Here is a 15,809-nt window from a genome sequence, read left to right on the forward strand (position 1 = left end):
TTAACGTCGACAAGACCAAAGAACTGATCGTGGACTTCAGGAGGCCGCGGAGAGACCATGCGCCCATCCTCATCGACGGTGCTGCAGTGGAAAGGGTCAGCGAGTTCAAGTTCCTCGGAGTACACATCGAGGAGGACCTCAAATGGGAGACGCACACCACACACGTGAGGAAAAAGGCTCAGCAGCGACTGTACTGGCTCCGCCGCCTGAAGAAGCTCGGAGTAGGACATCGCATCCTCAGGCTGTATTACAACAGTTCTGTTGAAGGCATCCTAACAGGCTGTGTCACGGCCTGGTACGGGAACTGCACTGCCAGAGAAAAGATCAGCCTACAGCGAGTAGTGCGATCGGCAGAGCGGATAATGGGAATCGAGCTCCCAGCGCTCCAGGAACTGTACAAAAAGCGGTGCGTGGTCAAAGCCAAGCGCATCATCAAGGACAAGCACCACCCAAGTCACAGACTGTTCAAACCCCTACAACGACCGCGACCGGGCAAGGGGCTCTACCGCAGTATCAAGAGTTCCACCACCAGGTTCTGGTGCAGTTTTAATCCGGCTGCTGTCAGGATGCTGAATGAGGCATAAGCCTTGTTCAGCAGCCTGACAGCAGGCGGTGCAAAAACTTTTCTGGCTCTTCCTGAACACACCTGTGGATTATACCAGGGACAATGACTTGGACTTAGCTCCCCCTCGGACACACCTGTGGACTACACCAGGTACAAATGACTTTTTTGTTGCACTCCCTCATGGAGCTACTTGCGGATTATACTAGGGTCAGTCCACCCTAGGTGGACACGCACTGACCTTTTGCACCTTAATCCCATGTATAACGCACTGACTTTTTTTTTGTCTTTTTTATTGTGCTCTTTTTTTCTCTAAGCACCTTAACGTCCATATGTATATCATGCACAGTATAAGTATAACATGCACAGTATACATACATTGCTGCTATGCTCAGGCACCTTAGTTTTTTATTATCTCAGGTACTTTGTAAATATGTAGATAACTTGTCTGGCCTTCTGTTGCTCTCTTGTTTTGATCTCCTTCCCACTTGCCCCCCACCCCTCTTCTTCTCCCCCCCCCCTCTTCTTTCTATGGAAATTAACGTTGCGATGGGAACGATGTACAAAAACGAATTTCACCCACTTCTTTACCTTGTAAACCTGTGATGTGACAATAAAACTGATTCTGATTCTGATTCTGACATGCATGGCCCTGAGTAGGGAAAAAGGTGTCTAGTATTGCATAATGTAACTTTGGAATGGAATCCAACTGGTCATTTATTACCTGGTGGAAAGGGTCCTTCCTCATATTGCGGCTGGCCAGCGGCTCATCATAGGGAAAGACAACAGAGTAATTCTTGGCATATGACTCATGACTCCTTTCTCTGATCCAGAGGTTGTTCGCGGTCAGGGAGTTGTGGAACCGTCTGAGACAGCAGAGGGACGAATGTGAAAGATTAATTAAATAACTCATTAATTAATTAACACACCTGTCATGTTCACTTAATGTAACAGATTCATTCAGACTTGGAATAAAAAAATACAATAAAAAAATAAATAAAAAGGCGACCTTCTGGTTTACTTTCAAATGTATTTGTGTGTCTGAGTGTTGATGTACCTGATGTCATATCCATACATATCCTTTTCTGGACGGCCATGTATAATCCAGTGGGCCAGTTCTCTACCACAACCTCCACCCAACATCATTCCTGCAAATCGCACACACACACACACACACACACACACACACACACACACACACACAGAGAGTAAGACCTCACACAGTAAGACCTCACACAAATGTACAAGCTTACACTTGTACTTCGTGCCGCGCTGCGAGCTTGTACATCTGCTATTTTCGAACATTTTTGAAAAATCGTGTGAGAACTACTGATTTAGAAAGCATTTGTAGAATCGGCCACAGGTCTTAATGGGTTAAAAATATTGAACCTATGAAAAGTATTAAAAAGAGCTTGTTACTACATGGGAACACAGGTGCTTTTTTCCATTTTGGACATACAAGGTTTCCACCCGACAGCAACGATATACAAGAACATGACATGAACATGAAGCAATGCCATTGCAGTAAAGCATTAATTATTTTCTTTTTTTGCCGATAATAGTCATACCAATTCCTGATGGTATTCAAGTCCCTTGTCGCTGCTAACTCCTACAGTTAGTCCTATAGGGAGAGCACAGACAACCATGTGTGTCCTCTGAAACGTGTGACATCAGAGCAGCTTCTTTTCACCCGACAGTGAGGAGTTTCACCAGGAGGAAGTAACGCGTGGAGAGGTACAGTACGTGCCATTCTTCCACAGCAAACTGGTGCCCCTGACCAACATGTAGGAGTCGCTAGCGCAGTGACAGAGATCACACTCGTCACCTAGTTTCCCTCCCGCGAACGAGGCGAATTGTGTTAGTTGGAACACTCAGCGAAGTCGCAGCCGGAGGCACCTAGTCCCCGCGGTTTGTTCTTGAGAACAACATCAAATGGCCGAGAATTATTTTGGGCCCCTTGACCCTTTCCTAAACATGCTCCATGGGGATTTGACCTCACCAGCTCCACCCAATAGCTCCACCCAATAGCCCCAACAGTTGGGTTGTGTCACCCTAAAAGAGACAAGCGAGTTTTTTATTCATAAAAAACGAAATCATTATATAAAAAAAAAATATGATAAAACACTGCTGGACAAATGAGTTGTTGCCTTTCAGCACTGCCCTCTTGTATTGTTCTAGTTGCTGCTGATGGCATAATTTGTGTGTGTGTGTGTGTGTGTGTGTGTGTGTGTGTGTGTGTGTGTGTGTGTGTGTGTGTGTGTGTGTGTGTGTGCGTGTGCGTGTGCGTGTGTTTGTGTTTGTACCATGGAGCCACGCATGTATCGAGGACAGCATCAACATGCAGCAACACGACTAGTGCGTCCTTGCATTCATCTTTCATCCCTCCTTCTCTCCATCCCTCACCCCCACTCTCTCATCACTTCAGTCGCGTACAGGAGCTGTCGCTCTGGGCCCGGGCAGACATATGAATGGACGGACGGATGGACGGAGCGACGGAGAGATGGAAACGAGGGGGTGGGAGGGATGATGGAGCTCTCCCAAGACATCATTGAGACGACCAGCAGGAGAGGTGACACTGATAAATGTCAGCCAAGATATTCACGCTGATGTATGGTGCGTGAGAAGCCCCTCTCATCACCCTCCCACTCATCATGTCATCCCTCTATCTGTTCTGTCTTTCACTCATTTCACCCAGCTCAATGTCTCTTTCTGTCATTATTCTTTTGGGGATTTTTGGGTGGCAGACGCTTGTGCTTGTGGCAGATACCCATTTCTTTCATTATCTACAGTATGAACGCCTGGCATGCATGGCTCGATCTCTGATTATCGCCGTCTTGCATCCCTCTGACTCTCTCCTTTCCCCTGATATTTATAGAAATACCACCAGTGATTCAAATGGTGCTTTCAAAGAGAGAACGCTTGTACCCACTCTCCTTACCTCTCAGCTCCCTCCTCCCACCCTCAATCCCACTGTTTCTCAACACTGGGAAATGTGTCCCAAATGAACACTTACGGGTCTATAGCTCTGAAAGTGTACAAATGGTACCAAATGGACCCTTGTGGGTCCATTTGGTACCATTTATACACTCTAAACACTAGGATATAACACTCAGGATAAAATGGGAGTCCGCGGCCTAATACAAATACAAACGGGAGTCCTAGAAATTCACACGTTTGCGAACCACTGTACTCAATCTCTCTCCTCTTTTGGGCCATGGGTTGGTTGACTTTATGAGTCATGTCCTCTTTTTCTTGTCCCCCACTAAGTTCTTCGCTCCATCACTCACAAATCCATCTCTACTTTACTGGGGGATGGGCAGTTGGTGAATCAGCTTTATTCCTCTATTCATCCGATACAAGTCTACTCTTCCTTTGCTCCCACTACGCCTCCTCTACCATCAGAGTACTCGGTGCACTACCCGTTATCACAGTACTCTATGACGTCCTTCCATCCATGACGCACCGACCTGGGAGGGTGCTGGGATCTCCATATGGGCAAAAAGTGTGCATGCACGCAAGCACACACACACACACACACGCACACACTCCTAGATTTATAGATAGAAGAAGATTAAGAAGATTCATAATCGACATCAGAGACAGACAGTGTTTGAGTGAGTGAGTGCGCGCGCGTGCGTGCGTATCAAGCGGGGGGTAGATGTCTGGGGGCATCGTCGCTGTGCATTCACAGTGGGACATCCTTTGTAGTTAATTATCCAGTGTCTGCTGCTGGCTGTACCACCAGCTCCATAAGAAAATGATCTCTGCTCCAGTTTATGCTAAAAGACTGACAGACCAATGGATGGATTGCTGGAAGGATGGATATAATTTATCCATTTAATGTAAATTACCATGTTTTCATACAGTCAAAACACATTGGTCATAAAAAATTAAAAAACAAAAACACTAAATGCATGAACCTGAGTGTGGTTTTAGTGTGGCCAAGCACACTAAAGCAGACATGCATGCAACCCATCTTGTACAGTATGTGGGTTTGTCTGTATGCCCAGATTATGCCCAAATATGTACACACACCCATATGTGGAGAGGGAGGGAGAGAGGGAAAGTGAGAGGAGGAGGGAGGGCCTATTAGAGCCCACGCAATAACCCGGCCAATGTTGGGTACCGAAATCTGATAGTACACAACAGTTTTTGAAGACAGGGGCAATCTTTGCTAATGGCTAGAAGTCAGAATTAAGACTGCGAAGGTACTTTAAACTTGGCAGTGGCACAACTCATTACTGCGTGGCAAACCTTTACTTGATTTATCAGCTGAAGGTGACACATTGTTTTCTTCGAGGAAGAGGCTTTGGTGGACCTAACATCTCTCTCCTCTCTCATTGGCTGGGGCAGGTAGGCATTTTAAGCATGGAGGAAGATTTCAGAATGATTGTCATTCATCGTTATCTGAATTTCAATGTGATATTTATCAATATTTATAGACTGATGTTGACTTGCTAAACTGTAACATCCTGCATGTAGCCAATTTACAATACAAACGCATTTACTCATGATTAAATAACATTACTAGCAAATGTAGTAATAGGAAGGGGACGTGGGGATGGGGAACTTTGCTTCAAGGGAGGTTGTATACTTCATGTTCTGCTCAAAGAAAGTAATAGATTTTCAGCTGAAAACCCTCAAGCGTCTCGATTTTCAGTTGTCAGACGACTGTAAATTAGCCTTAAAGGGCAAGACCACTTTGGTAGAGGTTTGGGTTGTGTAGTTACCTCGCCATGATGTAACTCCAAAGGTGGTCAAGAAATAAAAAATAATTGCTGCATTGATTAGAAATTGATAATTCAAAATATGCTCCCCATTGACTTACATTGTACAGTAAAACAGCTCTCAAAGTCACTCTTTTAGCACGTAAACGAATGTAAACAAAGTTGATTCAGACAATATAGAACATCACCAAACCCAGTACTGGTTTTTTTTTTAATAAAAATGTTAACTTACTGTTGATTTAGCTATTTTTATTAGAAAGAAAACCTGGACTGGATCGGCGGATCCGGATCCGGATCTTCAAATAGTAAAATCATCAGGAAGTTGACATTTTTATAAAAAAAATTAACAATACTGGGTTTGGTGATGTTCTATATTGTCTGAATCAGCTTAGTTTGTGTTCGTTTATGGGCTAAAAGAGTGACTTTGAGAGCTGTTTCAGTGTACAATGTAAGTCAATGGGGAGCATATTTTTAATTATCAATTTCTAATTAATGGAGCAATTATTTTTTATTTCTTGTCCACCTTTGGAGTTACATCATGGCAAGGTAACTACACAACCCAAACCTCTACCAAAGTGGTCTTACCCTTTAAGCCGAGTATTACCTTGTACAGTTGGTTGAGCATTATACTAACAGGTGATGAAGCCTAGATCTTATCATCACTGACATGGCCCAGTACTATATCCCACCACAGTCCTCCAATAGGGCTGAGTGACCACAGCTCAGTATTATGGGTACCCAAAGACCCCTAAAAGGCAAAAGTCATTAACTCTCTCAGTGCCACGCCCCGACATATCCCGAGTTTTTCCCGAGTACCCTCAGTGCCAGCACGAGAAATCCCGAGTTTTTACTTTTGACTGTGGTCTCGCTATTCTGTGTATTTTTCATGATCACTTTCGCTTCCTGACTACATCAGACTCACCCGGAGCCGGATGTAAAAAAAAAGATTCATTTCCGGGTCACGTTGTTTTTCTCCGGTGATTTTCGGCCAGAATAGGGAAAGTCACGGTTTTTCACACGTTATAAAAAACAAACGGAGAGGTCCACGTCTACTCTCTTTGGTCTGGGTGACGATCAGTCATCGTAGTCGTGTATCACATCGTAATTTAGCGCGATCAACGATTGTCAAAAATGTCAACATCCGGTTCTGACCGGATATGACGTGAGCCTGTTTGGGAGGGGGTGAGTGAGCCAGCGAGATCATCAATGTGTCGATTTGTTGCTCTCTACTGGTAGAACTGTATTATGGGTTTAAAACCCCAATCAGATCATTTATTTGAATGAAAAATTACAAAATTAAAAAATTAAAAAAAAAACGCAAATTCCTGGCAGTTTGGGAGTACTTTATGAAAATACTCTTGGCACTGAAAGAGTTAAGTGCAAAAATCGACAGATGGAACCCACAAACATGGACCAGTTTGTAAAATGGGTTACTTCTCACACATACAGTGAGGTCTATGAAGCTCCACACAGAGCTTCTAAGACCAGTGCTTTCTACCAGACATTTAACACTGCTTGTGACCACTTCTAGAAGGATGGTTGAGGCCATGAAGAAACATCCGACTGACAAACCCTGGATGACCCCTGACATAGAACTCAAAGACAGAAGGCATACACAAAACGGCAAGAGCAGCACTTCAGCCAAGTTCTATTGAACATAGAGCCATCAATAAGACCAAAAAGAGTTCTATCCCACACAAATCTCCTACTTAAAAAAAGGAAAGCCAAAACGGTGGTGAAGTGAGAGTCGGTCTATGGCTGGGATGAAGAAACCATCCCTTAAATTGTTATTATTATTGACAGCCCAAACGACAACATTTAGCCCCCCCCCCCCCCCCCCCCCCCGTGATATCACAGCTTTTCCTGCCAGCTCCAAACCCCCTCCCTCAAATAACATCCATGGGAGGTGTATGATAAATTGAGGATGATTAATAACAACAAAGCCCCTGGCCCTAGTGTAATACCTCAGAAAGTCCGGTGTGTACTATTCTGAACACATCATTACAAGAAGGGATCGCCCCTGGGCCCTCAACGGTGGAAAGAGGCAAGTGTAATTCCTGTTCCCAAATCTCAAACTCCCTCTCAGTTCAACAACTCCGACCAATATCTCTGACAAGTAGCAGAGGGGTTTGTAGCAATTGGGTAAAATATCCCCTGTAACCTTGCCCTGTTTGGAAGCAGACCCAGAAGATCTGCCACCCATGCTCTTGTGGGTATTCTGGACACCCCACATAAATAATAAGTATCCTTTTCACCACTGTCTTTTCAAAAGTGTTTGACAAATTGGACCAGACTGTAGCAATGGAATCTTGAAGCTAGGTGTCAGGCACGCCCTAATGCCCTGGTTAGGTAGCTTTGTCTCTGGCCGCAGGCAAAGTGTACCGGTACCAGTACTGCCACTCCCAGTGGGCAGAGCTTACAGCGGACGTGTGGGCCGCGGCCTGGGTACATTACTTGGATCCTTCATCCTACTAGCGCTCATTAACTGTGCTGCCAGTGATGTTCAAAATCGCTGGAAATATGTGGATAATCTAAATCTCATCCATGTGCGTCATGCTGATAATGTCACATCTCCCCAGGGTGTCCTTGACAACGTTGATCGCTGGGTCCTCAGCAGTCTAAATCCATCAAAGTGCAAAACCATTACGGTGAAATGAATGCGAAGTTCACCTCCCCCATTCTTCTTTTCCTGTGTGGCCAGCAGCTATAGTACCATCACGTGACAGTAAGGAAGTGCTTGGAGTCCTAATATAGTCAGACCTAAATATCACACACCACTAAATGGAGCCATCACATTTATGCCATGGTGAAGAAAGCCAACACCAAGCTATATATCCTGAGGAGGTTGAGACGGTCTGGTTGAGGTTGAGACCTGCCAACAATATATACTGGTTATGTCCACCCCACACTCGAGTACGCCTGCCCAGTTTGGCATGGAAACCTGAAACAGGCTCTGTCAGACCAGATGGAGCGTATCCACAAACGTGCCTGCAGAATCATCATTGGCAGGGCATATTCCAGTTATCAAGATGCACAGTGGAAGGGATTTTGCACTGCATCTCCTGGATTCCCCCTTCAGAAACTGGTTGCCCCTCACCAGAGGAGATATATCCAATCGGCAAACCAGAAGTAAAGCACGCAGCTACAGATCCCCAGAACAAAAACTAACAGATGCAAAAAATGCACCTATCCCATTCCTCACAAGTCTTTTAAATGCCAGATAGAATGTACTTTTTTAAATCATTAATATATTGGTTATGATTATTTGTGTGTAGATTTACGTATGTGCAGACTTTTTTATCTTCTTTTTTATACACAAATACTGTAAATATTAACATATTTCAGTTTTGTAAACATGTGAGTATGAATAAATAAACCTTAAAACGTATAGTCTTGTAGATAATATCTGACTTGACACTAACATTTTTTTTTTTTTTGCTTTATTAGATAGCAGAGTGTATAGAGACAGGAAACCCAGGTAAGGTCAGAGAGAGGGGAGACTTGCGAGACACAATGGAGTCAGATTCAAACTCGCAACTTACAAAGAGCTACAGTATGGTCCGTGCACTACCTGACTGAGCCACCAGGCACCCCAAAGACCATCAATCTGGCAGACAGACACAGGCAGACAGTTTGACAGACAGACAGATGAAGAGGATAAGAACAGCAGAAGTGAATCAGCGATGAGACACAGCATCCTACATCAGGAGGTCAGATTGGGAGACGTTGACGCCCATAGAAGTCATTTCAAATCCAACGCTTGACTGCCATTGACTTCCATAGACGTCATTTGGTGTTTTCAGTGATTAATTTACGATAGAGGGCGCTCATCCGCAACCTGTGACTGATCCTGGGACTCCCGAAGAAGAATACACCCGGAAATCACGTGATCTAAACAAAGTCCAGCCCGTCCGGTTTAACGTTATCAGATTTATAAAAATACATTAACTCTGATTTATTTTCCCAGATAGCGTTTTTGGTGAAAACAAGCTATATTCAACTGCTGATAACTAAAGAACGGAAGATCGCGGTTACAATTTTTATTTTCCAGATGATAGAAGAGACCCTCGTCCTCGCCCCCAGACATCTGTTGTTTACATCTTCTTTCTCGGAAGATTAGTAAAAAATACTGGCGGTGGCGGATGAATGAATGAATGAATTCCTGGCAGTCAATGTCAAAGTTGCTCCTGCCCGCACAGACTACACATTGAATAAATCTACCAAACTGGGCGAAAACATGAATGAATTAACATTATACCGTCACGTTACCCATTGCAAAAAGACAAGTCTGTGAAGTTTGTGCGTCTCTCTCTCTCTCTCACACACACACACATACCTCGCTCTATCTTTCTCTCTCTCTCTGTGCGCGCTGTCCAAACAATCGACCCAGTGTTCATACAGTTCCTAAACTCAATGTTTGTCCCATGTCCCAGTGTTCTGTACCGTTTGACATACAGTATAGAGTTTGTGTACAACAAAATGTTGTGTATAGTTCCTAAACTCAGTGTTTGGATCAAACAGTAGAGTTTAGGAACGATGTCAAACTCTACAGTGTTCCTTCCAGTGAAACAGTCCAGACCACTGGGTCAGTGTTCTGGACTGTTCAGGACGTTTGACCCAGTGTTCTGTAATGTTCCAGTCTCAACACTGCCAGGTACTCAGTCTGCCCTTAATATTTATCCTTCTCTCTCTCTCTCTCTCTCTCTCCCTCCCTCCCTCCCCTTGTCAGATCACTAAGACACTCGGGTTCTCACTGTCTGTCTTGCTGACACGGGAGTGATTGGGGGGTGTCTTTTATATTTATGTGTATGAAGAAAAGAGAGGGCGTGCGTGCATTAGGGCTTTCACGACTAGAGATTTTTACAGGTCGACTAATTTGACCCAGTGGTAGTCGACTAGTCAAAATTTACCTAAAAAAATTATAATATATATATATATATATATATATATATATATATATATATATTTTAGGGGGGGCATTGTTTCAATGCCATCCTACTACTATATTACTATTATTATTATCCTCCTGCCCTTATTTTTATGGTGTTTTAAGGGAAGCGCTTCTGGCACAGCAGCACAGCACCACAGCAGCGTCTCCAAGGATCCCCATTGCCCAATAATAGGCTTTTATTGGGCATACCTTTGACCCCCTTTTGATAAAAAATAAAGTCAGGAGGATAATAATAATAGTAAGATGGGCCATTACTATGGCATTAAAAAAATACTATTTTTTATATTTTCAACTATTCGACTAGTACCAACAAGGTCGTGGTTATACTAGTCGACTAGTCGACTAGTTGGTGAAAGCCCTAGCGTGCATGTGTGTGTAGAAGTGTCAGTGGATTCAGTGTAAAGACAAGAGCACTCCATTATTCACTTTTACCCAGAGTATGTCCACAGAGACTGGTGAGGGCTAGGCCAGAGTCAAGCAAAAAACTATGCTATCATCACTTCTCATTCATATTCGTAAGTCTATTCTCCATAGAATCTCTCCTCTGTGTTTTACTATTACTCTCAAGCATTGTTGAATCTACTTTGTTGGAAGACTTCCCTTGCTAGGCTGCGTAACTGCCATATTGTAGCGTATACAGATTAGATTTTCTGTAAAAATAAATTCTCCCCAATTTAGACGTTATTCCATTTCCTCATAAGTTTAAAGTCCCTGTCACTGATAACCCCTTCTGTTGGTCCTAGGGAGGGTGAAGACCAGGTGACTAGGTCTCGATATTCCTGCCCACTGTCGTGGAGACTGTGGTTTCATTCCTCCACTGTACCTATGACTCGGCCGGGCGCTCCAACCAACACAATTGGCCGTGTTTGTGGGTGGGAAGTTGGCAGTGGAGCGTGATCTCCGTCACTGCTCTAGTAACTCCGGCAGGTTGGTCAGGGTGCCTCTTCAGCATAGAGCAGAACTGGGAGCGATAGTGTGGCGTCTCTGCACGTGCCAGACCAAATCTGCTGAGGGCCATTTTTGTTTTTGCAATGTCAGATTTGTCTGGTTTCCAGGTTACAACATTAGGGGTTGCCAGTGACAGGGATTATAGAAACACAGGGGGAATGAGCAATGACTCAATTGGGGAGGGAGAAAATAACAAAATAAAAATAAAACTGAAAAATAAAAATTTAACTGCATTACCATGGCCTAAGACTGTGGCAGCATAACCCAACCATCTTTCCCTTTCACTCTCACCGCCATCTCCCCCACACCACTTTAAAATGACTTACTACCAGGTTGTTTGCTAAACAGTTCAGCACTCCTTAAGTCACAACCATGGATGATTCCTTCTTCCTCTTTAAAGACTGTTACTTCATCCCACAATGGTGCTGCTCGCCGATTTTCAATCTAACAACGTGACGCATAGCATCATGATGCAATGCGTTGCTAGCTTGAAAATCTGTTATTTTCGGCAAACAACACCATGGCATTTAACAACACTTATCTCAGAAGAGATCTACAAATTCCATGGCCAGATACTATCAGTAACAAGGAACTGTGGCAGCGAACAAGACAGCGGCCTGTAGAATCCTCCAAAGACGCTGGAGGGGGATTGGTCACACTCTTCGGGAGCCTGCATCTAATGTGAAATGCCCTCTTTTGGAATCCACGAGGGAAAAGGAAAAGAGGCAGACCAAAACACCAAAACACCTGGCAGTGTGACCTGGATGCAGATGTGAAGAGGTCTGACCCTACATGGGGACAGCTGGAGAAATTAGCCCAAGATTGGGATGCCTGGAGAGCCCTTGGGCTGCAGCCGTGAGTAAAAGGTCCCCGACAGCATAATCGGACCAAATGTCTTGCAGTGTGTAGTAGCCCTAAGTAAGTAACACCATCATGAAACGAAGTATAAAGTAGGCTCAACTGTCCTTATCCATCTCTCTCTCAGTTTTGAGCACATAGCAGATGCTCTTATCCCAGACTGACTCATAATGAGTGAGTAGGCAGCAGTTCAATGTCTCACTTTCACAGTTAGTACACATGGTTATTGATGGGACACATCAGCTGTCGCGAGGATCGAACTCGTGACCTTTCAATTACAGGATTGCCTTTCCAAAGCAACGGGGCATCCTGCCACTCTCCTGACATTATTTCTTCTGTCTATATATCCGCCCATCTCTCCCCTACTTACCAGCACTGTTGAAACCACAGCCCAGGAAGAACCCTCTGACTTCTGGAGCCTCCCCCATGAGGGGTTTATGGTCTGCTGTGAACGACTCTGGAGGAGAGAAGGAGACACACAGTTTGGAGCTGCCAAATGCAAACACATAGCCAATATGTCAGCACATTAAACACATATATCAAATGCTGAAATGTGCTTAATCAATTGTAAAATATTTACGTGACAAAACATACAATTGTTCATAATATGTCTTCAAAATGAATAGGCGCCAAACTCTAAGCCTGGGCATATTGTAAGACATTGTCAATAGAATCGACTGGTTGCAGCTGAACTTTAATTTGATAGAAAAATAGAGAGAAACCGAGTCTGCCTCTCTCTCTCTCAGGGCATTCTCTGAGACCGAGAATGGCACAGAGAGAGAGAGGGGGGGGAGAGAGAGAGAGAGAGAGAGAGAGAGAGAGAGAGAGAGAGAGAGAAGAACAATGAAGAAAAATTGTGTCAAGGTCAAGTATTTCCTTTAGGGGTACGATTGAAAGAATTACACAAAACACACACACTCACAAAATGGTGATAGCCTAACCAGCAATATTCGAGATTTCATATTTCTGCTCTATTCGCCCTGCTGTCTCTCCGGGGAACCGGCTAAGTGCTCAACAGGCCTACCATCTAAACACAATGCTCCACATGCCATGCTTAGCAGGCATACAGCAGTAAACACAACGCTAGAATTGAAAACACACAATTAGGTTTGCCAAGGTCACAGTGGGGAGATGTACTAGCCTGGCTTCAGCTGGTTTCTAGGCTAGAGATTCAGACAACATCCCAATTTTCTCTCCCATCTGTTTTTCTCTACATTTCTGTCTTCTCTCATTGTCTTTCTATACATTCTTCCTGATATCTATCTATCTATCCTCTATATTTTTTATTTAATACACTTTCCTGTGTATTAGTATGCGTGACAGTGGGGTTTTCTGCCTGTGAATCTTTAAACATCTTTTATTTGTTTCAACCTCCAGGTTCAGGGTTATATCTCTTCAGGCAGCTCATTAACACAGCTTTCAGCTCCACTTGCACTATAGCACTTGAAATGTTTTTCAAGTGCTTACGGTCAGATATGACATGATCAGTAAGTCACACATCGATTAGACAGACAGACAGACAGACTTTTCCCCCGAACCTAAATCCTAACTTAAACCCTACATAATCGAGCATACATTCCGTATGCACGATGATGTGAAATCATCGTGCGGTAACCAGAACTGATTACCGCACATAAATCCACCTCTTTCTCTCTCCCTTTCTCTAGAAGGTTTGTACTATGCATATGTTATATCAAGATGCCTCAATCCTCCTTGACTATGATCCTCCTTGAACTATCTGCTGCATCTGAATGATACAGTCAACCGCAGCCTCTCATGGACACCCTTTTGAAACTTGGTATTGTATCACAGGAAATGCCCTGAAGTGATTCTCTTTCTATACTCGACAGGTCTAACTCACCATGGTGTCCTTCAGAGGTTTGCTTTAATCACCCTGTACTCGACCACAGTTCCCCAGGACTCAGTTCTGGTTACCGTTCTCTATCACTCCACAATGAATTCCTCTGCTCTGTCATCTCCGCTCACAACTTCTCCTATCACTGCTACACGGATGACATGCAACTGTTTTTCTCCTTTCCTTCCTCGGCCTCAAAAGTTGAAGAGCTCATCTCTGCATGCCTGGCTGACATCTCTCGGTGGATGTCATCCCACCTCCTCAAGCTCAACCTAGATAAAATATAAGAGCTTATCGTCTTGTCGCCTGCAGGATGTGCAGGATCCTTCCATTTCTTCCATTGACAACATCTTGGTGACTCCTGCTCAAACTGACAAAAACGTACAGAGAGCACTTGCTCTTGTGTCCCGACCGGTCCTTGGTCGGCGTCGAATGACCAATGTGACTCTTGTTCTTGCAACTCTTATTGACTAAGATCATATAAAATAAGATAAGACTCTCTATACACCCTCAGCAGTGCTTGAATAGTGCAATACAAAGGAAAATACAAGAGAACGCACAGTAAGCATGTCCATACCGTTACCGTACTGCTTGTTTACGAGCAATTAGTCTACTGAGCGGCCATCGTGCCCACTCAACCCCACCCCAGGTATCTACTGACATGGGGCATCACAAGTTTAGTGAGTTAGATGCCAGGTTCACGAGGTGCTTCTCCCTTTGTAGTTTTGAAATATTGAAGATCACCCAAATATTATAAGAGTATATTTTTTTCCTGTTTCATGCATAACACTATATGCATGAAACATAGGACAACTTGTCCTTGGAATTCTATCCCTGCTGCTAAACCTTCCCACAACCTCCAAGTGAAGGGGATTTGAGTGGTTGTTCATAATAGCGTCCAGCTTCCTCGCTATATGCACCTATATCACCTCCGCCACCCTGTCCAGGTTAGCCCACACGAGGGAGCTACAGTGGCTTTCCTGAACAGCCTGTTCAGGTTGCTTGTGTCCCCAGCATTAATGTAACCCCCCCCCCCCAGCATGCAATCGCAAAGAAGAGAGAGCTAGCCATTACAGACTGATAGAACATCTGCAGCATCCTGTTACACACACCGAAGGAACTCAGCCTCCTCTATCTATACTAAATAAAACGTCAGGAGTCTGACCAACTTTTTAATATAAAAAATATATAAATATATATATTCAAATATATGAATCATCTAATTATTTTGCTATTAGGAATGTGGATGTGATGACCAAACAGCTAAAGGTATTTGTTGTTCACTTCATTCAGCTAATAAGTTCAGAACATTCTATCACTTAACTGTAATGCAGCATTTAAGATCAGAAAATAATTTGATTGGCCAGGTATGTTCACATACAGAATGAAGAATTTGACTGTAGTTGCTTTGTAGCTTGTACTTAAAAAAAAAATTGTAACTGGTGTAATTGTGTATCTTTTCACTTGACACTTTGGCAAAACGTACAATAGTGCACACACCTCTGTCTGTCTCTGTGTGTATGTGAGTCTGTGAGTCTGTAGCCTGAGGCTACGAGCTCAATCCATGGTCTTGAAGGGCGGACCCAAACACAGCCGCCTGGATTTGTGCGTGGCTTCCTATTGCTTCACCAATCTATGTCCCCGCCTCCCCTCCCCTCCCCCCCCCCCCCTCGGCCTGTGCACGGAGCACGCTGACGTCACCAAATTTAGAGCGACGCCCCTCTGCACTCTGATTGGTTAGGAGATAACAAGGTCCAAGACCATCGTTCCTGCATCGCTCCCCCAGGCTTTTTTTCTTTTGTAACAAAAAAAAAAGCCTGGGTTTCCGAGGCTAGTGAGTCTGTGAGTCTGTGAGTCTGTGAGTCTGTGTGTGTGTGTGTGTGTGTGTGTGTGTGTGTGTGTGTGTGT

The 15,809-nt window shown here is 44.1% G+C and overlaps 1 protein-coding gene across 2 annotated transcripts in view; it reads right to left on the bottom strand.

Moving 5' to 3' along the window:
* sardh (sarcosine dehydrogenase) overlaps nucleotides 1-15,809 on the bottom strand; it is a 60,386-nt gene that overhangs the window by 24,125 nt on the left and 20,452 nt on the right. For both annotated transcript variants that reach the window (XM_080419089.1, XM_080419088.1), the window contains exons 10-12: nucleotides 12,417-12,503; nucleotides 1,620-1,710; nucleotides 1,287-1,428 (exon numbers count right to left, since the gene is read on the bottom strand). In XM_080419089.1, coding sequence (XP_080275215.1) covers nucleotides 1,287-1,428; nucleotides 1,620-1,710; nucleotides 12,417-12,503 — 320 coding nt within the window. The remainder of the gene's footprint in view (nucleotides 1-1,286; nucleotides 1,429-1,619; nucleotides 1,711-12,416; nucleotides 12,504-15,809) is intronic.

The sequence above is a fragment of the Gymnoscopelus braueri genome (genome assembly GCF_963280865.1).
Source record: "Gymnoscopelus braueri genome assembly, chromosome: 22".
NCBI lineage: Eukaryota > Metazoa > Chordata > Actinopteri > Myctophiformes > Myctophidae > Gymnoscopelus > Gymnoscopelus braueri.